Source organism: Drosophila nasuta, chromosome 2L (assembly GCF_023558535.2).
Source record: "Drosophila nasuta strain 15112-1781.00 chromosome 2L, ASM2355853v1, whole genome shotgun sequence".
Lineage (NCBI taxonomy): Eukaryota > Metazoa > Arthropoda > Insecta > Diptera > Drosophilidae > Drosophila > Drosophila nasuta.
The window spans coordinates 27,996,036-28,020,766 of NC_083455.1; the positions used below are offsets into that span (position 1 = coordinate 27,996,036).

General features: G+C 44.4%; 1 protein-coding gene and 1 long non-coding RNA gene across 2 annotated transcripts in view; both read left to right on the forward strand.

Moving 5' to 3' along the window:
• The window catches only part of LOC132785638 (uncharacterized), a 48,002-nt gene that overhangs the window by 9,641 nt on the left and 13,630 nt on the right, over positions 1 to 24,731 (forward strand). Inside the window, exon 2 of the long non-coding RNA XR_009632341.1 lies at positions 7,184 to 7,241. This is a non-coding gene — a long non-coding RNA (uncharacterized LOC132785638). The remainder of the gene's footprint in view (positions 1 to 7,183; positions 7,242 to 24,731) is intronic.
• Positions 4,049 to 6,692, forward strand: LOC132798728 (uncharacterized). Its single transcript, XM_060810687.1, has one exon. The coding sequence runs from the start codon at positions 4,349 to 4,351 to the stop codon at positions 4,724 to 4,726; it is 378 nt and encodes a 125-aa protein (XP_060666670.1). The 5' UTR covers positions 4,049 to 4,348; the 3' UTR covers positions 4,727 to 6,692.

The following is a 24,731-nucleotide window of genomic DNA, read 5'->3' on the forward strand; positions in this document are numbered from 1 at the left end:
GAGGTTTGAGAGCAATATAATCGATTCAAACGTGTTATTTAATTTGATTTTTAATTAGAGTTATGTTTCGTCTTTGCTATGGAGAAGAGGGACTTGTTTCGTTTATAATTCTCTAATCTATTTATTATATCTTTCCTAAATTCATAAAACTTCTAGTTTTTGTTTAAGAATTGGCCTTGAAGTCATCTCATTCTCATTTCAATCTTCCTGCTAATATTTTTGATTTACTTTCTCAATTGATCCATTATTATTTTGAACCTTTAAGGGATAATAACAGAAACAATATAATTATTTTATTTATTTTTATTGATGCAATATAAATGCAAATGAATTATCGGAAGGCTTCTTATTATTTATAATTTTCCTTTTGGCACAAGAGAAAGAATCGAAATATTTCTTTTAACTACTCAACTATGTTTATTATTATGTCTTCTACAAGTTGGCCTCCTTTAATCTAATCTTTGGGCGTGTCTTGGGAAACCTTTTCAATTATTAACAATTATGAAAAGTAATTGTTTGGACTTCCGTGGGGTTCATTGTCTCTCCTGTCATAATTTTTGATTTGTTTATTTAATGCTTAATTATAAATTTAAATTATGTGCCCTTTGGGGAGGTAAATATTTGGACAGAAATTTTTGGCAAGCCGAAGACGTGAATAAATCATAATTCAGGAGTGGAAATTCAAGCAGTGAATTACTTCAACTCAATTAATTAGTCGAGTCGAGTTGAGTTGAGTTTGCCAGGGACGAGTTTGTGTCCTGAGTTGCCTTCTATTTGCCTTAACTCTTTCTTGACAAATCGCACAATCAGAGAGGCAGAATTGCGAGTGTTGCACATGCCACATGCCGCACCTTTGACAAAGGCAGCAGCCGCCACAGCCAAATAGAGTTTGCTTCTCTTTCTTGCTTTATTTTTTTGGGCGCAAATTGGCAAACAAACAAACAGCGAAGAACGACGACAAAATAGACAAACGAAAGGATTGCCAATGGAGAGGGAGAGAAAGTAGTTCCCGAAGCGAGAAATGCCAAAGGAACATACGGAGGAGAAGGAGCAGGCAGCTCCTCCGAGCCAAGAGTCTTTTCGAGCTCTAGCTGCTGCTTTTCTCTGGTGTTCTCACTGCGTGTGGTTTGTGTTTGTTTTCACAATTGTCGAGGCTGAGTCCCTCTCTCCCTCTCCCTCTTTCTCCCTCTCTATTGTCGCGTTATGTTCGTGGTGTTTTCTTGTTATCCCGTGTTCTATTTTGCCCATAAAAAACAATGCCCACACAATTGCCTGAGCCTGGCATTCCAACGTTGCTGCTTTCCCGCATTGCATTCCCCTGCTCTTTTCCCGAACTCCTCCCTACCCTGCTCTATTATTAAAGTGATCGTTTCTCTGGTCGCTTTTCAATTGACCGTACAAATCGCAACAAGGCTCAGCCGGGATAAGCCTCGTTGTACCGAAACAGAGACAGATCCATGGCAAGGCTCCCTCGATGCCTCATTTCGTCTCTGCTCTTTTCTTCACACGCCTCTCTCGCTCTCTCTTTTCCTCTTTGTGGTGATCGCTGATGCGCATTTGATTGCTGCTGCCTTTTTTCTCTTTTGAATGCCGGACAAAGCGTGCCTAAGTCCTTGGAAAATCGTTTTTTTCTCTGCCGCTGCCTTTTTTTATTTTTTCAATTTCCTGCAACTAATTGCGAGAAAAATCGTTAATGCCTGGCAGAGATTATTAAGAGCTCATCGATGGACTTGCTCATAACATATCCTAAACACTTCATCTGCAGCTTGAGTTGAGTCCGAATCGGAATCGGAATCAGAGTTAAAGTCCGAGTTCGATTGCTAGTTGGCTGGCTAAAGGGTGTGAAGTGGAAGGCGTCGCGCATCCACTTGAAAATCTCGTTATCCTGTCAACGCCAGAGCTGCACAGTTGATGGCAGCCACTTGGCCGCGAAACTGACGAGTCATCAGCGGGGCAAAAGCAAAAACTCCGGGGGGAAAGTCATCAAGTGCTGCTCCAGCAATTGGCAGCTGGTTCGCTGGTATCGCTTACACAGCCGCAGATGACAAGGAGATGAGACAGCGACGGAGGACGGAACGAGGACATTGAGATGAATGAAAATAGCAAACAGTTGCCCGCCTACTACAACCACCAAAACTGAACAAACTGGATCAGCAGCCGCAGCTCCTTTTGTGCCTTTTGTTTTGCGACAAGCTGCTGCTCGGTTGCTGCTTCTTGGGTTGGGCTTAGGAAGCGTGGCTAAAGCACAAACCGAGGCACTCAAACGCCTCGGCGGGACTCAATTGTTTTGAGATCAATTTGCAACTTAATTGAAATCCATTTAAAGTAATGAGAGTTACTAACTTGCCTACTTTTCCCATATCCCTTTTCCCCGACCTCTAACCCGACTGCTAACCCAACCACTCTACCCTTTCTCTTGTGGCTAGTCCGCCCTAGGCTTCGGCTGATCCTCAGCTCAAGAATTATAATCCTCGAGACTATATATTCTATTCATATATACCTGCTGCTCATCCTCGGCCCAGATCAATTTGCGACCTGAGCGAAGCCAAATTGTCATTTCGCCAGTTTTACACTCGCGGGTATATGAGAATAATCATATGCGCCCGACTCCGACTCTGACTGCGACTGGGAGTCGAGCAACAGCATTATCTCAATCGAAAAATATGCAAAAAAACAAGTGACAAAGCTGCAGTAGATGCTACTTCACTATCAAATACCCGTTGTGCATTTTAGAGGAAATAACTAACTGTTTTTTTTGAGTAATTTCCATGTTTAATTATTTATGCAATGATTGTATATTAATCATATTGACTGACATTTTTTTTTCCGTCTCATAAGTGAGATATAATGCCCTTTTACTTTGTTGCTACCGGGTATAAATATGCAAAGATTGCCAAAAAATGGAGTGTAGTGAAGGCAAGTCCATTAAAAGGGAATAAGTGCGTGCAAATCCTGGCCGGCGGATATTTTTCATATTATCAGCGCATATTACTTCATCGAAAATGAAAAAGCTCTCCAACCACCCTCTTCCCCCTCTCCTCTTCACTCCAAGGAGTTGGCAAAGTAAACACATGTGGAGTGCTCAGAGTGGAGAAGGCGCTGAGCTAAAGGCGGATTGCGGATTGCTTTTTACGGTCATGTCCACGCGCCCCATTTCCACGCCCTTGCCCTGCAAATATATAGAGAAAGAAAGATATAGACAGTAAGAGAGAGAGGGACACACATAAGTTGATCCCTTGTAAATCTCTAAATTGTTATATGACCATATTGGAAAAGTAGGTGTAAACCTAATTTTCCTTTATGTGGTGCGCGACCTGCGCTCGTTCAAAGTTCATCGCAAAAAGGACACAGGAAGGACACCAGCTACCAGATACCGGACTCGATTGTTCTTCCGGCTGGCGAGTGCGCAGCAGGATGTCCACTCAATACTCAATCGACCGGCCGCTTGCGCCTTTGTTTGGCCGCTTGTGCTGAGCCTCATTTAAATCATACCGCTGGCCAATTTGCATTCGCACCACAAGCAAATTGATCCGCCCTAATCCAAGCACAACTCAGGCCAGGCCAACTCGAACGTAGCCCAACTCCTTCTCCTCGTCGACCCCTTGCCTAAGCACTCGCTGAATTTTAATGTGCATTTTGAAATCTTAGTTTTGAATGGAAACGAAAAACACTACAACAAACACGCTTTGGCTTTGGCTTTACTCAGGCCTCCTCGGCTTTACGAGCTCTGCAAATTGAAGTCAGTCAGCCGACTAACGGACTGACCACGTCAAAAGGGGTTTGCATCAGGGTTAATCATGTTAATTTTATTTAATTAACTCATTTTTAATTTATTTGATTCAAGGGTATACGTTTTTTATTAGACTAACCGTTTTTATTATCTTTCATTTACAATTTACTCATCGCCCTATAAATTTTATCAAGTTGAAATGAAATGACTCTGCATACATTTAATTTTATGTCAACGGCAACTTTTTAGTTGATAGTTGCAACAAATTGAAAATCTGTTGCTTCCAACTAATCAAATACTTATATAAATTATAGTTTAGCCTTAATAATTTGTGCATACATACATATATTTTCATTTGCAACAATATTTTCAAATTCAACGGCTGCTTACTAGCGCCATCTGTGCTTCAGTGTACTTTTTGCGACCTCTTGGTTGTTCCAACTCGTTTTGACTGTCTGGCAACGCCACAGCGAACAGCTGAGTTGCGAACACAGCTGGCCACTTATCCAATCGATAGAAGGTTGTTATCGATATCAATAAACAAAATTGCAGCACAATAAATTAGTAAACAAAAATGCGCAGCACATGAAACGTATTTAAATAAAAAAAAAACAAGTTATGGAAATGGGCAGACTGAAGAAACGACGTAAGCAGCGCAAGCGAAAACACAAGCGAGGCAAGCAAAGGGCAACAACTGCGACAAGAACACCGAGGCAACAACCGCTAGGCGGAATCTGGAGCAGCACTTACAAGGATTTAATGGAATGGCACCAGCAGCAAGTGCTCAACTTCTGTGGCATGCAAGAGGAGAGCTCCGCAGAAGAGGAGGAGGAGGCGAATGAGGAGGAATCAAACGTGGAGTTGGAGGAAGTGGATGCAGACTATTTGAGCTTCTTGGAGGTTACTTTAAAGCATCAGCGGGAATTGCAAGAGCTGCGTGCCGCAGCAGTTGCTGAAGCGAGCGAAGTAACTGCTGCACCTTCACTTGAAACATAATCAGAGGCCTTATGTCGCCATCATCCCACCGAATCCCTATTTTAAGATTAGTATTAAGAAAGCAACAAATGTTTCGACTCTAGTAAATGGTGCCAAGTGAGCAGGCGCCTTAAGCACTCCAAAGCGTGGGCGTTGCGTGAGCTAACTGTAAATGGAAGGGAAGAAGAAGCAGCAGCAGCAGCTTCTTCCCGGAACTTTGCCAGGCTAATGAAGTTGTGTGAAGATTCGAGAGACAGACGCACATTAAGCCGACCAAGACAAATGCGTGTCCATTTGTCTTCGGCGCATTTCAGGGCTACAAAGAAAGCTTCAAATTGGGACTCGACTTGGACCTGGGATTTCATCGGGCGAAATGTATAACAACAGTGTGAATTTATACAGAACTCCATTAAACAGGCCAAGTGAGATGAAGAAGGTGAAGCAGGCGGCTCTCTCATTGTTCGAGTGGGTCATCAGCTGGCCAAAGCATTGTCTGCTGGCCAGTGGGCGTGGCAGCGGCATTAGTTGCCGCATTGTGCCGCATTTCGACAGAAAAACCTAATTAAGTTATTCGCGCTGCAGCCAAAAGAAAGGCAACTTGGACTCCAATACTTGTTTCTGGGAGCTGCACATGAAACCAACACCTTCCCTGACAATAGCCGCAGGTGTCGCCAACGATCTTTCTATGGCGCATAAATCATTGAGTTGGGCGATTGAGTCTGAACTTTACTGGGCGAAATAGAAAGTTGGCAATGGCAGAAGGATTCCCATTCCAATCTCTGTGTCTCTTTCCCTCGCTCTCTTTCATTCTTTTTCTCTTTCTCCCTTGTCTTCTTAAAATGGCTGCAACTAGCAGCCAGGCAACAGCTGTGTGTGAAGCGAAGGCCTCTAATTAAATGGGTGTAGCTGCTGAATGTTGCTAATAACCAACAGGGCAACAGCAGAAGCAAAAGGCAAAAAGGAGGAGGAGGAAGGAGAAAGAGAAGAAGCGGAACGAGGAGCCAACGATGTGGAAAACAAACAAGGCAAACCCAAAGGGCTGCTGCTGTTGTTGCCACCTGTTGCTGTCTCGCTCGTCGTGTTGTTGCGACGCCATGTTGCTGCTGCTGCTGCTGGATTTAGCATGCGAGACGACAACACCCCCAACTGCAGCTCAGCTATGTGTATCTGGCTGGGATCAGCGAGAGATCTGATCTGATGTATTATGCATATTTTATGACAAACGAGCAGCAGCAAACCTGCTGCTGTGCTTTGGTTGTTGTTGCGGCTACTGCTGCTGCTGGAGGCCAAGCGAGCCCAGAGAGATCGTAGATCGAGGTCTGAGGACTGAGCTCTGAGTACTGAGGCAGGTGGCATGGCATGGCTTGAAGTGGCTGACAAATTGTTGCCTACAAATCAATTAAATTGCTAATGTGCCGCGACAACAAACAAAACGCCAACAACAGTAGCAATCACACCAACAACAGTAGCAACCACAACACCACGACAACAACAACAACAATAACAGCAACAAGAAGAACAACAAAAGCTTTGGCAAATCGTGTAGTAGGCTCACAATTTAATGGAGCCACATTCCAGAGCCATTGTCGTCGTTGCCAATGCCGCCAAAGCGACCACAAGAAATGCATAAACATATTGCAGATTGCTGTTGTTTCTGTTGTTGCTCTCTCTAGTTTTTTTTTTGGCCTGGCCTCAGCAATAATAAGGCGACTGCCCCGCCTCCCTCCTCCACACACAGCCACCCACTAAAGTGAGCCACGGACAATAACAAAAGCTACTCACAAGGGCAGCAACCAAGTGCATGCAGTCGAAGACAGTTTGCAGACACTGCAGGCAACTTGGATTTGGACTTTATGCTGCGCCATAATTGCAAATAAATTTAATAGAATTTGGGAGAGGGGAGCAATCAGAGAGATGGACAAGCTAGAGATCGAGAACAATTGTGAAAGACAGTAAATTAGAGAGAGAGAAAAAGAATGCAGAGAATTATTATTTGTGAGGTGAGGAATAAAGCGAAAAGGCTTTAATACTCAAGACTTTCAGAAGTATTATAGGAAACTTTTTCCCTGAAATGTTAGTTCTTATAATTAAGATTTGGATTTGACTGATAATCCGGTATATTTTGCACTATATGGTATATAATATTTTGAATATAGTACTAAATCAATATACCAAATATAGCCTTTGGTATACAATGTTTGGCTGACAATCTGGCATATTTCTGTATTTTATGGTATATATTGAATGTAGTACTATACCAATTATAGATTTTTGTATATCTTTAGTATTTTCGTGATACATTAATTTAGTATATTTAAAAATCAATACCATACTGTCTTTTTTTTTATTCAAAATGGGTATCGGGTTCGAGCGGATTCGACTTTGTTACTTATTGTTATATTTCTTTTATACTAATTGATTGTTTTCCTTAAATGTCAATTCTCATTATCATTAATCATAATTCACTTTTATTTACAGATCATCAACTTTATTCACTTATCTACGAAAACAACATCGACTTTCCACCGTTTAAGAGGTTAGATTTTCAACATTTATTCTTAGCTTTAACAATTCTTTGCAATTTGCGACCAAATTTCTTATTGATCCACACTTAAAGTGTCAGTGGTTGGTGTTTATTATTATTTGTAGTTGTCGCCAATGGGGAAACTGGTTGGTCTGCAGTTGTTGGTGTTGGGTTTGTGTTCGACTTGGCTTAACGTGTTGCATTGAGGCACGTATGCGAGTTTTCTGGAGCGGAGGCTCCACGGAGAGAGCCTGTCCAAATTCATTCAATTCAAAACTAATTCGCGTCTAGTTTCGAGTTGCGCGCGTGTCGCAGAGTCTCTCTCTCTCTCTCTCTCTCTGTCTCTATCTCTATCTGAGTACTCGTATTTCTATTTGTTTTTGTGTGTTTGCTGTGCACTCGTATCGTTTTTACGTATGTCGTTCTCCATTTGTCGCCTGGTACTTTTCTAACTGCCAAACGGCGCTTGCTGCATGTGGCAAGTGGCATACGTAGAAAGGGAGAAGGAGGAGGAGGAGGAGGAAGCGTGAGAGAGCCAGAGCAGAGCGAGGTACAAACTGCGCCTGCGCACGCGTTCAATTAGTTGCAAATTGCAAATCGTGCGGCGCATGCGCATGCGTCCGATGTCGCCGCGTCCAGTGGCAACAACATGTTGCTGCCGTAGTCGTAGTTGCTGGTTGCTGGCTGCTGCGTGGCGGCAACAGTTGCTAATGTGTTGTCAACAGAACTCGCGTTGACAGCAGAATCGAAAATATTTCATTTCAAATTTGTGGCAACTGTTAGAAAGAGAGAGAGGGAGAGAGATTTGCAGCTATCGATTGCAGTTTCAGTTGCAACAGTTGTTGCTAGCGTTTTAATTGCGAGTGAAAACGGGGCAATGTCAACTGGCAACTCGCAACTGGCAACAACCAATGGCTGAGTTATGGAATAGACCTTGAGACGACAGCATCCTGTGTTCACTCCATTGTCCACTTTCAGCTCGTTCTAAGCGAAAGCGCTGCTCGTAACTCAGCAGCAACATTTGCATCTGCAACAGAAGCAGCAACAGCAGCAGCAGCAGCAACAGAAGCAGCCACAGCAACATAGCATTGAATTCTTGTTCAGTTTGCAATTTTTGTCATTTTGTGTTCGTTGAGTGAATGATAACTGACAGTTGAACAGCTCTTTCCCTCTTTGCCTCGCTTCGCTTCTCTTCTCGTCAGCAACAGCTTGGCTGTGGCCCTGGACTCTCCTTCTTCTGTATCGCTGTCTGTTCGCTTGTCGATGTTGCACCATCCTGAGGGCACTTTTTGCCCGGCCAAAGGTAAATGTCAATAAATATTGGCAATGCTCCTTCGAACCAGACGCTGTCATTGTCATGGCCATTGCTGATGTTGCTGTTGCTGCTGTTGCTGATGTTGCTGTTGCATGTTCAACTCTGCGGAATGCCTCAATGAGGTTCAACTCTGACTGCAACTGCAATTGCAATTGCAACTGGAGCTGAAGATGCAGCTCGTTACCCAATCGCTGAGCTGAGCATAAATTCTATCAAGCAGCAAATGGAAATATTAAGGAAATTTAGATGTTGACTCACAAAAGAAAAGAGGGGGAAATTCGAGGGGGGAGAAACTGAGACTTTTGTTTACGCGTCTCAAAGCAACCGCCGACAATTTGCGCTAGAGTCAAAGGGCTAGGCCAACAACAGCTCTATCTGCAGTGGGAGATGGATAAGAGGCTGAGTGAAAGAGAGTGAGCGGAAGCGGGGGGAGGCTCAAGGTGGAGTGCAATGCGAAACCAACCGCAGTGTAACATACATCATTTTCACACCGAAACGCAATTGATGATGAGACCACGACGACGACGACGACGATGGCGATGGCGTTGAAAGGAAACCTGTGGCAAACCTCAAGGCGAGAATTATGAGCGACAACAACAGCAACAGCAGCAACAACTGTTGCTGGTGGCGCAGCAAATGACTTTGAACTGAGAATTTGCAGCTAATAATTTACACAAAAGCGTTTTTAATCATCCAACGGCAGCCGAGGGAAGCGTTTCCACCGACCATGGCCAATAAATTGCCAGCGTGGCAGCAGCAACAACAGCAGCAGCAACTGCAACGGCAGCTGCAACAGCAACAACAAAGAGGAAGAAATATTTACAAGAAAGCAATCAATCAGCGCATTGCTCAATACGAGTGCGATGCGATGCGATGCCGAGTACTCATAGTCGGGATGGGTTTTTGGAACCACTGTTCTAGGCATTGTGTCAGTTGAGATTGCAGCAAGACAGACAACAGACAAGAGCAACAGCCAGAGCAACAGCAACAGATACGAGTGGACGATGGACATTGAAAGCGCAACTGGGAATGCCAATGGCAAAGACGATGGCCACCAGATCATTGATAATGATCTGAGTTCTGCAACTGGAGCTTCGCTAGTTCTAGGAGGAGAAGGAGGAAGAGGGGGAAACTGTGGCTCAGCGCCAAAGACCAAAACTTAAAAGTATGCGTAATGGCCCCAGGGAGCAACATTGGATCTCTGCTTCGCCTGCGGTTGTTTGCCTTTTGTCTAGAACTAGCTGAAGTTGGATGCTCGCTCTCTGCTGCAATTGCTGCTGCAGCGATGAGAAAACGCGTCATAAATGCGTAAAGTTGACGACAGCGGCAACTGATGCTCCAACTGGACAGATGAGCTAAGGAAGAGATAGAGAGAGAGAGAGAGAGAGAGGAAGAGAAAGAGAAGCAGCTTGACTCGGCAGTCTTCATCATATTTAATGGTTGTGTGATAATATGCCACGTTGAAGCTGCAGTTGCTGCTGCTGTGGCTGTGGCTGCTGTTGCACGCCAACAACATGGCCATAAACAGAGTCAGTTGCAGTTGCAGTTGCAACGCAAAACTCAATTAAAGAGCGCATTGCAGTCGCATTGCTGCAGCGTTGTTGCAGCCAGCAATGATACTCTCGACTGAGATGATGATGATCACGATCACGAAGGTCATAATGATGATGAACAACTGACATTGAAGTGCCAGATCGACAACGAGTTGTGTTGCTTACTCATAAATATGGCGAATGCTGAGTCCTCCACAGCAACATCAGAGTTCTCCTCAAGCACTCTTGGTCGTGGTCTCATCTACTACAACTTGGTTATTAGTCGCCCGGAATGTTGGCGATGCGCGTTAATTAACTCATCAATTTTTGGCTCTCTCTCTCTCTCTCTCTCTCTGCGCGACAGTTGTAGACGCAGTTGTTGTCTTTCTTGTTGTAAATGGATTTGGGCTGCGCCTACACAATGCATGTGCATGCAGATCTCTTTGCAGTTGTTTCCTCCAAACTCTTCGCTTAAGTCTCAGCTTTCGAATCGCAGTTGACAGTCCACAAGTTGTGCCCCTCGCTCTCTCTTCCTCTCATGAGCCCTTTGTAGGGACTGTCGAGTGCGTGTGAGGTGGCATTCCTTGAGAGTTCGCCCTCGCTCCCTTCTCTGAACCGACAGCAACATGTTGCTGCTGCAGCGACGTTGTCGTTGTTTTTGCTGCGAAATTAAGTACCTACTAGAATGTAGTTGAAAATGTCTTTAATAATGACAGCAACTATGTGTGGAACTTGAAAAGCGCGTAAGCATCATCAGCTTCGGAACACGTTCATGTGTCGTCGCTCATGTAGACTCGCCTTCCCCTTTCCCCCTTATTCTCTGTCCAGTCTTGGTTGTCTTGGTTGCTGCTGCTGCTGCTGTGTGTGCAATAATCTGGAACGTCATTTTTATTGCTGCCACTCGCATGGGGCATTCCTCGTGCCTCGTTCATGTCATTCACTGGGCCACAGATCAGCTCAGGGGCTCAGCCAGAGTCAGACTCAGACTCAGTCTGAGAGTCAAAGCCACTGACTCAGTCTGCACAGTCTGGAGTTGGAGTTGGAGTCGTCGTCGCCAGCTTCAATCTCAGTCACAGCCTGCTCGTTGTCATCTTAAGCAATCATCTCATAATCGGCAGTGGCATTGTGGTAGTGCCAATGTGGCAACGTCTGCTGCTGCCGATGCCGATGCTGCTGTTGCTCATTGCATTTATGAGGCATCTTCGCTGTCAGCGTATGCGAAGCTGAGCAGCATCCCTCGCCAGCCAAATCGGAGCAACAGCAACAGTTGCTGACACATCGTCAAGGCGCTGATATAAATCTACGCATTGGCCCCGGATCTGGAGCGCGTTTTGATTGATTGCTCTGCTGCCCAGAGGCAGCAACTACAACAACTGCAGCAGCAACAATAACAACAGCAACAGCAGCACCAATAACCACAGCAGCAACAGCCACAACAACCAGAGCAATAGTAACCAATAGCGGCGACTTCTACGTTGACGACTTTTTGCTGCTTTTGGTGTTAATAATAATTATTTGTAGCGAATTGTGAGAGACAAAGACAGCGAGAGAGCGGAAGAAAGAGAGAAATAAACTCTGATATCGTGAGAATATTGATACTTGAAATAGATTGAACAACGCTGCAGGTGGCGAAGAAATTAAATCGATTAGTTGCTCCAGAATATTTCACTTAAGTGGAAACTTATAAAGGATTTTTATTAACATTTATGTTGTTTGGGTATTCTAAATGATTTCTCTTAACTCGAAATAGCAGTAAATGTTTTTGGGTATTTATGATTTGGCTTTACACTATATTATTTGTCACAATCTAAGCTGCATAATTTGATGAGCATATTTATTTTCTAATTAATGTAAATGTCATGTTCTTATTAGTAGAAAGAACTTTTCTTATAGTTTTAAAGCCAAAAATCTTATTATAAGATAAAAATATTATATTTGGATGGATTACAGAATATTGTAACTTAAATCTAGTATTTTTTATTTTAATGTGTTCTATTATTTTAAATATCAGTAAATGTCGTTAATGGTTTTAGTTTTTATATCTGCTCTTAAATATATTTTAGTCTCAGGTAATAGATAAATAACATTTTAGGAGCTCATTTCGTATTTTGTATTTTGCTGTTACTTCCGTTGAGGATTTCTATTTTGTAGTCTTTGTCTATTTATTACTCTCTAAATGAGTAATATTTTTATTAGCTTATTAACTTTTAAGTATTTTGGAGTTGCCTAACGATTTTAATTTAAAATAGCACTGAATGTTGCTGACGGGCGACCGTCGATTGCTGACAGACAGCGGCAATGCCAATGCCAACATTGGCAACATTTACGTGCTGTGTGGCAAACAAACCAAAAATTTGTTGTCGCTGTGGCAGTTGCAATTGTTCTGGCTGTTGCTGTTTGGCTGTTGCTATTTGGTTGTTTGGCTGTTGAGGTTGCGGTCATTGCTGGGCTGAGGGAACAGCAACTACAGCGAAAGGCGAAGGAACAGCGTCAACGACAGCAACAATGTTACAACGCTGCAATTTAAATAAGTGCCCAGCAGCAATGGCGACAACAACAACTGCCACAGCAACAACTGCAACAACAATCGGAGATAATTGCGGCTCGTTTTGCTGTTTGTTGTTTCGTTTCTAGCGCTCGTCTTTATTTCCTTTTGGCGACGCCGGCAACACGAAGGTCAACAGCAACAATTGCTGATGTGCTGGCTGTACTCTCGGTTGTTGTTGTTGCTGTTGCAATGAGCCTTTGGCCAGCCGCTTACAAGCGTTGCAAATTCCGCGCGGCTGTCGCCATAATTGTTCCATTGCAGCCACCTCGTTCCTGGCCTCCTCCCCTCCTCCCCACAAGTTTGTGTGGTATGGACAACACTTTTGAGAGATCAGCAATTGGTTGGCCTGTTTAATGAGTGAAGCAGCAGCAGCAACAACCAGAACGAAGGGGAAAGAAAGAAGACAATCTGAAGCATGCGAGGTGTCTAAATTAGCTGGGAACGCGTTTTTCGGGTGGTGCAGCAGCAACAACAGCAGCAACAGAGCGGCCATCAAAAGCTTCGCTTGTAATTAGGAACAGAGCAAATGCCAAAAAAGCATCAGCATCAGCAGCAACAGCAGCAGCAGGAGCAACAGCAATGAAAGGAGCACAACATTTGTCAGCAGCAGCAATGAGACTCAAACAGCGGCAGCAAATAATAAAAATCGGTAGCAATTGCAATTGTTGTCGAATGTTCTGTCGCTGTTGCTGATGCTGTTGCCGTTGCAGCTGCACAAAGGGATGCGCGACTGTGCTCCTGATCCCAGTGCTGTTGCTGTTGCTCTGGCTGTAGCTGGTCTGGTGGCCATGGCAACATGTTGATCACTGATATCGTCTGCACGATTTGCTAGCGCAGCGGCAACAGGTAGAAGACTTCGACGCTGAATCTGAATCTGGCCAGGAGGAGCTGCTGTTGTCGATGCTGTGGTTGTGGTTGTTTGCTTGCTGCTGCCTACTGTTTTGTGTGGACAGCTTTTTGTGTTGCTGTTGTTGCTGCTGCAGTTGTTGGTTTTTGTTGATCTGGCAACTTCATTACTTGACAGCGCACGACTTTGATATGGAAGCAGCGAAGCAGACAGAAAGACAGACGGACGGACGGACAGACAGACAGACAGACTGTTGAACTGGGCAAAATGCATTTGAAATGAAAACAGCAGTAACGTATTTTTGTTTTTGTGGTTCTCCACAGAATATTGTTGTAATCAATTTTACAAGTTTTTATTGATGGGGCAATGTCGCATGTCGCCAAAGGAGGCATGAGGCATGTGGCATGTTCACTTGTACGTGTATGCGTCGCGCCACATGCGGCAACTACTTTTTGGGCTCAGCTCAACTTCACTCGACTCCACTCGGTGCGGTGTCCTTGAGCCAAGAGACGACCCACTAAGCGAGTTCCCGCCACTCGTTCCTCTCCTCTCTCGCTCCATCACATACATACATTCCTGTTGCCACTCGCACTGTGTGGCAAAGTGGCACGACTGACACCTAGACACATTTTTGCTGTGGCACAAATCAAAAGGCAAACATTTTCACTTTCAATTACAGCAATTAAAGCGAGCAATGATAATAACTTATTTAAGACGCAACGCGACACGAGACGACGACAACGACGACGGCGACGATGTTATTGCTGCTGCGTTGCATTGCGTTGGCCACAGGCCAAAACTGGACACGCCATGCCACAGATTGCCACAGAGATGCAGAGGATGCTGCAGCAACAGCAACAGCAACTGAAAAACTAGTTCAGCTGCGCCCCTCTCGCAAATTGAATTTTCGAAAACTATGCAACACTCATACGCCCCGTGGGTCCTTGAACCCCTGTCGTGCCCTCTTCCCTGGCTGCCCCTTCGTCTTGCTGCTGCTGCTGCTGCAATTGCAGCATAAACGCTTTTTAATTGAATACGATTTCTGCACTGAGACTGACGAGAAGAGCGGGAGCGGGAGAGGAGTGAAGAGCAGGAGAGTCTCTTTCTGCCTGTCTTCGATATGCGATTCGCGATCAATGTTGCTGTTGTCGTCGCTCGTTTTGAAGTCATCGCCCAGTGGCTCACTTACAACTGGCCGCCGGGCATCCTTTTTGGCGGTGGCTGCGCTCATCGCCCGTCCATTTTTTGTTTGTGTCTATAAACTCTTTTTTATGCTCGTTCGTAAACGTATCTATATATATATCTGTACATAAGTATATATATATATATATATTGTTAATTTATAGAAGTTTTTTGTGGCCATCGCTTCGGCTGTTGCTGTTGTTGAAATGCCTTCGAGTTGGTCGTTGTCATTAAAACGCGCGATGGGACATCGATTTGTTGCTGTTGTTGTTGCTCTTTTTCTTGTTGTTCTTGCTACTGCTGTTGCAAGTTCTCTCTCTTCTTGGCTTGATGTTGATTTTTGTCGTTTGCCTTTTAAATGAAAATAACGATAAATCAAAGGTCGCTGTCCCAGCGCCTGTCCCCAAACGAGATGAGTTTTGAGCGCTGTCTTTCGCCCTTTCCTCTGTCTTTCCTTGTGGTTGCCTCCCTCACGTTTTGGCTGTAATTTGTTCAGCTTATGGACTTTTAATTGCCCACCAAATGAGACTAGCCAGGGCAGCAGCAACGGGTAGAGAGATAGAGAGTAGAGACACAGTAAAACAGGTGGCCAGCGATAGGAGCAAAACACACTCATCCACAATTGTGACCTCATTTACTGCAACTAAACTCGCCTCTAAGACAAAGGCTGCTGCCGTGGACGATGATGATGATGATGAAGCACAATGATTAGCGAATCCCAGCTAAATCTGTGATGGCGCACGAGCCGAGTGCTCCTTTCCTTGTGTGCTTTCCAATCCCTGTTACACAGGGGAAAAAGCACAGTCCAGTCACCTGCCGCTTTGTTAGTCCAGGGAATAACACGAGAGTATCGTTTAACGATGCTATGATGCTACGATGCTTTGATGCAGCAAGTAGGTGGCCCGGAGACCATGAGAACCTGGCGCAGAGGTTAATCCACAGTCAGAGCAGAGCACAGCACACAGAGAGGAGAGCGATAGCGTTTGCTGAAGTTGTAGTTGCAGTTGCAACCACGAGTTGCCACTCTATGCGGGGCCTAATTAATTACCACGCCGGTGGCTTTCTCTAATGTCTGCCACCCCTTCCGCTCTTCTTCCTCCTCTGCCGTCGATTGTTGTGCTCTAATGTAGATATCGCAATGGCCATTAGACTGCGACGATTGATGAGTGGCGACTGGCAGCAGACAACAACTTGCAACATTCGATGGAAGGAGACGGAGACGCGCCTGGCGACGACGTCATAAGGTCGATGCTTGTCAAGGCAGCTTGTCTAGGCTGCGGGGAGCTACGCTGCAGCTATAGCTCTGACTCTTGCTGCACTTAATCGCAACTGAAACGCAACAGCAACAACATCAAACAACAACTTCTACTGCGCTCGCTTGCTGAGATTATATCTCATCAAAGGAGCACGTTTTTGAAATTACCGTACTAAGTGGGCGTCTAACTGTGCCAATGTGTGTGTGTGTGTGTGCGTTAGCTACCTGCCCCTCCCTCCTCCTGTTTGCCCCTCTCTGTAGTCTGCACCCCGAAGAAACACTAAATACTGCAAACATGGCCAAGTGCTTTTTCAAATTTTCCACGCTTGCTTTATGCAATTTGTCTACTTTAGAGAATTCTTGGTCCACACTGTACCGCACAGCATTCTGGCATTAAATAGCACTGACTCAACTTTTAGCTATTCTATGTTACTGCTAGCCAACACTGGTATTTCAAAGCTTCAGGTATTAGCCAACCCTCTCTATTATATTGCTTCTTCAATTGTTGAACTGTTCTTCCAAAAATTATCTCTCAAAGGATAATTTTTTCTTTATTTAAAACCCTCACAAAAAAAAACAAGAAATTAGTTCGCAAAAACTGACTTCAGCATCTGATTTGTATAGACTTTTATATACTTAATGCCAAAGAAATGCTATTTAAAATATTAATAATAAAAGCCATTTTTGTATAGAGCTTTGAACTCAATTTGTTAGATTCAATACTAAACTCAATTTTGCAGTAGAGTGTAATTTCCGATTGAATGCAATTTCCTACGTATTGCCAAATCAAAGTCAGTAAATGTTTTATTAAAAATATTTTAATGCCATTAAGCATTAAACATCAGGCAAGTGTATTAACCTCTCAAAGGAGTCTGAGAGATAGAGGATGAAGAGGAGGGACCAAGAGGGGGCGACCACACTGAGAAGGCGACTACCGAAGATCGTTGCGTTGGGAGGTCAAAGGTGGCTGCCATTGGCCATTGACTTGGATGAGCTGCAGCCAGAGTTGAAGATAAAGCTGCAGATGATAGAGATGAAGACGGGAGATGGACGGGAGAAGGAAAGGGGGAATCTGCGACGTTTCGCATTTCGCGCTTTGGGTCAGGTTCAATTTCAGACTGGGAAGAGAAATGGAGGCGGTGCTTGTTGTGGCAACTTGCAACTTGCAGCCTGGCAAGTGTTGCATGTTCGGCAACCCACTGACCAACAGCAGCAGAAGCAACAGCAACAACAGCAACAGCGGCAGCTGCACTTGCTCCCCACAGCGCATGGACAATTTCTGGCTAATTTTCCCAATGGCTTCGCGCATTTCTAATGCAAATGCAAAAATGGGAAATACGCCTGCTGAGAGAGGAAAAGAGACAGAGACAGAACAGAGACAGAGAGAGAACTTTAATGCTTATCAGGCAAAAGACAACGACATAAGAATCGCAGCAGACAAGGAGAAATGTCTGCAATGCTTAAATAAATAAGATGAAGAAATTGTAGAATCACGACTAGGCAGCAACAACCACAGCAAGTAGCAGCAACTGTTGCAAGCTGACCAATGCAACATAACTGTGGCATATTCGAGGCGAATCCATGACTCGGTTTCATGGTTTCATGGTTTCATTAGGGTTCGGTTTATGCAAACAAACAGCAACAATTGCCGGCTGATGAGGCATGCAACACAGCGAGAGGAGAAAGAATCAACGTTTGATTTGTGCCTTGAATGAAATTCACTTTGGCAACGTTTGTTCATAAAAAGTATTCCAAAATGCCGTTAGCAGCGACTTGCAACTGGCAGCTTGCAACTTGCAACGAGCTAACGGCAACGTTTGTAAGGTGTCCGATTGGTGTTTCGCAGTTTGACTTATCATAAAGACAGAGCAGGGGGCATGCCTTGGAGGGAGGGAGGCGTGGTAGCTACTCTGCTTTAGAGATTTTCTCACACGGCCTACTCCTCCCCAGGTGGCAGCCACAGTCGAGGAGGGGATGTGGCAGGCTGCACTGGATGCATGTTAATGATCTTATCGCCGCGCTTAGCATTTAATACCAAATTTGTTTTATGCAAATGAACCGAGTGAGCAGCAAAGCAGCGAGCAGCAATTGCAATTGCAATCGAGCAACTGGCAACTGTCAACAGCGTGCAACGTGCAACACAGTTGTTTGTGTGTGGTGACAAACTCAGGCATATTTAACAACAGCAACACCAACAGCAGCAACAGTTGCAGGCGTTAGATTTGATGTTGCTGCCTGCCACAGCAATTTTACGGTATTTAATTGATGTTTAACCTTGCAAACGGCCGTCCCCCATTGAAAAGCGATACCAGCAGCAGCTACAACAGCAGCAGCAACATGCAACCAACAACCATAGCCAATTCCCCTACCCCTTCTCTTGCCCCCTCTCTTCGACTGAGATCGTGTGATTTTGAGGCGGCGATAAGAGCTGCGCATTCGGTTTGCTTGCCCCAGACAAAGTTGCCAAAATTGCCGGCTTTATTTAATAAATCTTTTTATGAATTCAATTTATTTTTCAATTTTTCAAATGCTGCGACCAGCCCAGCATGAAAGACGCAAGCAGAGAGCGGGCAGAACGAGACAGAGAGAGAGAGAGAGAGAGATGCCAGCTACGATCTGCGATGCGATTCCGCTTGAGATCTGTGTGGCAGCAACAACGTGGCAAAGGGGGGTAAAGGGGAGGGGCAAGGTGCAACTTGCGTGTTTCATATTTAATCAATTTTTTGGTTGCTGTTCCAGTTGTTGCTGCTGCTCGCGAGTCGCACGCTCTTTTATCTGATTAGGCTTCAATTTCTCAATTTAGGCCCCATTGATTTGGATTTTGATTTGGATTCGGATTTGATTGCGGATTGCGGATTGGGATGTAAACTAACAAGGCGCGCAATGTTGTTAACATTGAACTTTCGTGTTTCGACGTCGATTAATCGCTTTTAAATTTGTCAAAAATTAGGCAAAAGGTTGCCATTTGGAGAGTCTGTTTTTAGTTAGTATTAGCAAAAATTCTGTAGGTATACTTTTGTATATTCAAATATGAGTAAAAACCGTGGGAATTTAATGAGAATTTTATTGATTATATTAAGAGATTTCTTTATTATTGCATTTCAAACTTCTGCAAAAAACTTACTGAGAATTGAATTGTCAGATAATACTTAGATATGTTTTTTTATCTGATTCCATTGACAATAAAAATATTGTTTTATATTATTTGATTGTCGATATCCGTTTCCAAACAAAATGCAGCACATCGATTTAGTTTTAAATATACAAATATTATATAGTATTATTTATTAATTTTTGTTTATTTATTATTATTTTAAAATAGTCTTGCTTTTATTATATCTTTGTAGAGTTCATTTATAAAATCTCGTTTACTTATGTGAGATAATTTTTGAATAGTATTGCTGTTATTAATACTTTGTAGAGTTACTTTCAATATTTAAAGTAAAATGTAAAATGTTTGGCACATTCCTGAGCTTTGATTGTGCCAGAGTATTCCCATACTTTGTTTAGTGTCAGTGGCAAATGTAGAAGGAAGTAGGGAAAAGAGGCAGTGCACAGCATCTAATGAGCGATTTCAAAGTATCACGCTGTTGTCCAGTTTGAGTCAAAGAGTCGTGCTCCCAGCAGCAACAACAGTAGAAACGGAAATCAAGACAATGCCAATGTCCATGTCTCTGTGTTCATGACTTATGCGCTTAGCTGAGCTGAGCTGGGCTGAGCGAAGTTTCAGAGAGTTTTCCGCGAATTTTCGCCACAAAGGAAAACACCTCGCGTTCATTCGTTCACCGCCCTCGCTCCCTCCCTTTGCTGCCCCCTTAAAGTGGAGTCATGCCATAACATTGCTGTCATTCAAGGCCAAAAAACTGCACAATAAAGCTGGTCTTGTACTTACATTTGAACTTGGACTTGGACTTCGAGTCGGACCTGAATCAGAATCTTAAGTTGCAACTATGGGGCTAAGCGGACTGGCCATAAATTAATCAAGCTCTTGGCGCTGTACGGACTCGATTCGACTGTTGCTTCGATTTAGGCTTGGGTTTTCCATGTCGTCGTCGTCGTCGTTGTTCGCTTTGCATTTGACAATTGTCAGGGATCGAAAGGGATCCTTGTCTCTTTCTCTGCTGGCATCTGGCAGGCGCACTTTTGCTTTTGCTGCTCTGTCCATCTGCAGATTGGACAGTCGCCGAGATTCGGATTTCGGTTATTGACAGCCAGCCTTCGTCCTTCTTTCCTTTTTTCCTCTTCTCCTGCTCCTGTTCCTTTGTGCTTCTGTCTGTGGGCCAATTGACAGGCTTTGGCTTTGGCTTTGGCTTTTGGCTGTCGACCGTCATCTCGTCGGGTTGGCTGCTCGGAGTCTGGTCTCAGGGTATTTTGTCCGTCGCCTGAGCGAAGATAATTTATGTCCTGGCATTTTGCATACACTCGAAGTTGCACTGCAACTCAACTCGTAATCGCAGCCAAGCGGCGCGCACTTACGAGTATTTTACTTTTACTTTTCCGCACATTTTGTGAGCGGTTGCTGCAGCTACTGTTGCTGCCCTTTGTGGTTGCATCACTTGAAGTAGCCGCCGTCGCGACGACTCTGCTACTGCTGCTGCTGCTCCCCTTTTTGTTTTCGTTCTTTTGTGAAAAATATCTCCTTTGTCCTGTCAGTCAGAGTCGCCGCTCGACGATCGCTGCTCGCTGCTCGCTTTCGGTTTCCCTGAGCAGCTCTTTGCCTTGGCTTTGGGTATGGCTGCGCTAATGTTTTGCATACATAAATTCATCTGTGCCACAGTGTTGCACTGGCTGCAGCCCTGACTGTGGCAGTGCCACTGTCTGTGGCAGTTGCAGTTGCAGTTGCAGAACTCCCAATGAACTGCAACTGCAAACTCTCGGTTGAAACATTTTTAGCATCTGTCGCTGTTAGGGTTAATGTCAATTGGCCTGGCTACTGCCTGATTGCCTGACTGTCTGACTGTCTCACTGCCAATGCCATAAATACAGTTTAGCAGCGAAAGAGAGGGGCATAGTGGAGGAGAGGGCGACGGAATCTTTGGCCCTAGGGGCTGATTGCATTGTCTTGCATCCTGCAACAGCGGCGAACCGCCTTCAATTTAATTAGCAGCTTTTGCAGAGTTCTCTGCTTACTTTCTAATTGCTTGTTGTTCTGGGGGCAGGGGAGACGGGGGTGGACGGGGTTGAGGGAGGGGGAGGCAAGTCAAGCAGTCAAATAGTAATCATTGTTGACAATCACGAAAAGCCTTCGCAGAAGCAACAACAACACCAGCCACGGCAACTGCAACAGCAACAGCAACTTGTTGCTTGCATTTCAATATCGTGCGCGGGTCGACGAGCAACAACAACAGCAACAGCAATAGTGAGAGCAACAACATTTATACAAATTCAACTGGAAAACTAACAAAACGCCAATTAATTGCCAAATAGAATGTTTTATCTATGAAATCGTATTCGCAGCAACAGCAGCAACTGCAACCACAGCAGCAACATCAACTGCAGCGACAAACTTGGGGCGGTTAAGGCGTGAGGGAGGAAGAGTATAGAAGAGGTTCAAGAAGAGAGGCGGGAGGACAGACAGAGGGAGGGTGAGGAGGAGGAGGCCAGCTACAAAGAGACCAGCAACAGCATTAGTAAAAGTTAAGCATTTGTGACCGTAACACATTTGAGAGTTGGCCAATTGAAGTTGCTGTTGTGTCGTGTGTTGGCAGCAGCAACAATTGCTGCTGTTGCTGTTGCTATTGCTGTTGCTGTTGATTATTTGCGCAGTTTGGAGGAAAGCAAAACAGTCGACAGTTTAGCCAAATGGCCGAAATGCATCGATGTTGCTGTTTTTGCTGCTGTGGCTGCATCGGGGCGATGCCAGCAATGGTGACGATCTACGCGAGCAACGCGGATCGCAAGCGGCATCTTAGATGCTTATAAGACTGCTCACACACACACACATCCAAAGTCAACGTCGTGCAGATTAGATGCCTTCATACATATGCAAAAGTCGGGCCACAAGTCGTGTTGCTGCTGCTGTTGTTGCTGCTGCAGTTGCTGCTGCCATTGTTGTTCTTTGTGCTGTGGTTTTCTTTGCGCTCTCAAGCAGCCAACGAAGAAATGGCTTCGACTTGTGGTTGCCAAAGATCAAAAGTGAGTGTGAGGGAGAGAGGCAGCCGAATAGAAAGAGAAAGAGAGAGAGAGGGAGAGAGAGAGAGGACAGATTGTGAGGCATTGAACGAGAGGTGCGATTTAAGTGCAACTTAAATTTTAAATGCCACTTTAATAGCATCATTTGCACGCGGCGAGCTTGTTAAGTTGCAACACAAAATTTGCAGCAGTTGCAGTTGAACAGAGACAGATAAAGGAAGACAGAGAGAGAGAGAGAGAGAGAGAGAGAGAGAGAGAGAGAGAGAGAGAGAGAGAGAGAGAGAGAGAGAGAGAGAGGGAGGATGTTATTGTTATTGTTGCAGTTTCCTCAAAGCGTGATCAAAGAACGAAGAACTGCAACATTCGATTTCCCCCTTTGACGCAAACAGCAAACAGCAAACAGCAACAGCAACCACAACTCATTCGAATTGTGGACAACATTTGCGGCGTTTACTACATTTTATTTGCTCGTTTCGCGACGCGAAAAATAAATCAAAATCACGCAAATTGCTCAATTAAAATTACTCAACATTTGGCCAATGTTGTTGCTGTTGTTGCTTAACTTGGAAATTAGCATTTGAATAATGAATAACAAGCTTCAAGTCTGGATTCAGACTGCGACTGCGAGTGCGACTGCGACTGAAGCTAAGCCTTGGCAACAAACTGCTGTCATGTAAGCGACTAATTAACATGTCAGTCAGTCAGTCAGTCATTCAGTCAGTCTGCAACAGCAGCGGCAACAGCGGCGGCAACAGCAATGCGGTAACGCGGGGCACCCTCACACCTTGACCCGCCATTCCCCTCATCCTCAGCTGAACATTCACAGTTACGAGTTACGCATGCAACTCGAGACAGAAACAGAAATAGAAATAAAAGCAACAACGCTTCCTTTTGGCTGCACGCCAACTTGCAACCTGTCGTCGTCGCCATCGTCGAACTAAACAAATCTCTCACGAGTTTCAAATTTGCCAAGCCAAAGGCAAAGGCAGCAGCAAAATCGCCGAAAAACGTTTAAAATTTTTGAATTTATTAGCCAAAAAATGTGTGGAGTGAAGTAGACAGCGAGAGAAGAGAGAAGAGGTTGGAAACAGAGACGATATTGCAGTCAGTCATCAGCGTCAGCATCAGCAACAGCTTCAGCTTCGGCGTCTGCTGCTGTTGTGTTTTGGGTCTCAGTCTCAGTCCGAGTCTGGGACTGTTGTGCTTGGGTCTTCCTGGCAATCTCTTGGCTGTCGTTGCACGGCGCTAATTATCGCTGCTAATGATGCTTTAAAAGGCAGTCGTCGACGACAGGCGGTCGCTTGCCAGCAACCAACAGCAACACAACAGCCACAACAACAGCTAAAGGCAACTGCGCCTCCAGTTGCGCAACTTGTGGCTGGCCAGTCGCATTGATGCTGCTGCTGATGTTGCTGTTGTTGCTCCTTTCGCTCATCGCATGAGTAATTGACAATTTGCTGAAGTCAGCGTGTCTCCTGCGTCTCCTTTCAGACCCTCATTTCGATGTTGCTGCTGTGTGTGTGTGTGTATGCGATACGTGACCAGCTCGAACTCGGATTGCCTTTTGCCACAACAGCAACTGCAACCAACAACCAGCGCAGGTCTCGTTCGCTTCCTGCAATATTTGTATATGTTAATTGTGTGACTAATGACGGCCAACTTGTCATATTTTTATCAACATGTGAAGTTAACATTTTTGTTTTCGCTGCCAGTTGCCTTTGTTGAACGTTTAACGTTGTTGCCTCGATCGATACCTCGTCGAATCGAGTTTGTGTTCTAAGTCTTTCGTTTTGCCGACTCTGCTGCCTAATCGGGTCACTTGTGTCAAATTAACGCTTTTAACGTATGCACTGCAGATAACGATAAAACAAAACGTTGCCTCCCACCACCAATACTAACACACACACACATACACTCCATTAGTGTGTGTGTAGATACCTCAAAAAAGTCGGGGGCTGGAAAAATTCGTTAGTACGAAAACTCAATCAAATGTCGAAACTTGAAAATCGTGATCATGGTCCTGGCCGGGGCTGCCAGGTAAGTCTGTCCCTCTGTCCCTCTGTCTGCTGTCTATGCAGGCGTAATGGCTGTTGCTTTAGGCAATGGCAACAGCAACAGCAACAGCAACAACAACAACGACAGCAGCAACAACATTGCCAGCGAAAACAACAAACAACAAACGGTAGCTGCAAACAAGACAAAAGACAAACTTATCGTTTGAATTATCGGCATTTATTTGCATTTTGAAATCTCCTCACCCCGCTTCTCCGCTTCTGCCCCTTGCGTTCTCTTTCTCTCTGCTGCCCCTTCCCTTTGTCTCCCTCTCTCCCTCTATTTCTCTCTTTTTCTCTATGGCTAGCCATGATTGTTGCTACTGTTGATGCTGCTGTTGCTGTTGCTACCTTTGTCTTTAATTCACTAAAACGTAGAGACAGCGCGCTAGAATAATCTGCCCACAAGTATTTGTTAGCTAGATACTCTGTATAAAACCCTTTTTTGATTTGGTACTTGGTTTTGATGTTATGTATTATTAGTATTAATAACTTTGCTTAAAATAATAAGCGCTATTTAGTTACTATATCTTACTTTGCGATTTATTGACTTAAAGTTTGTTGAATGTGTAAATTCCTTTTTGATTTTTGCTATTGATTTATAAACAAATATATTTGCATTGCTTTAAAGTTTTTGTTT

What these genes read in the sequence shown, in the direction of transcription:
- LOC132798728 (XM_060810687.1), top strand. Translation starts at nt 4,349, where the DNA reads ATGGAAATGGGCAGACTGAAGAAACGACGTAAGCAGCGCAAGCGAAAA.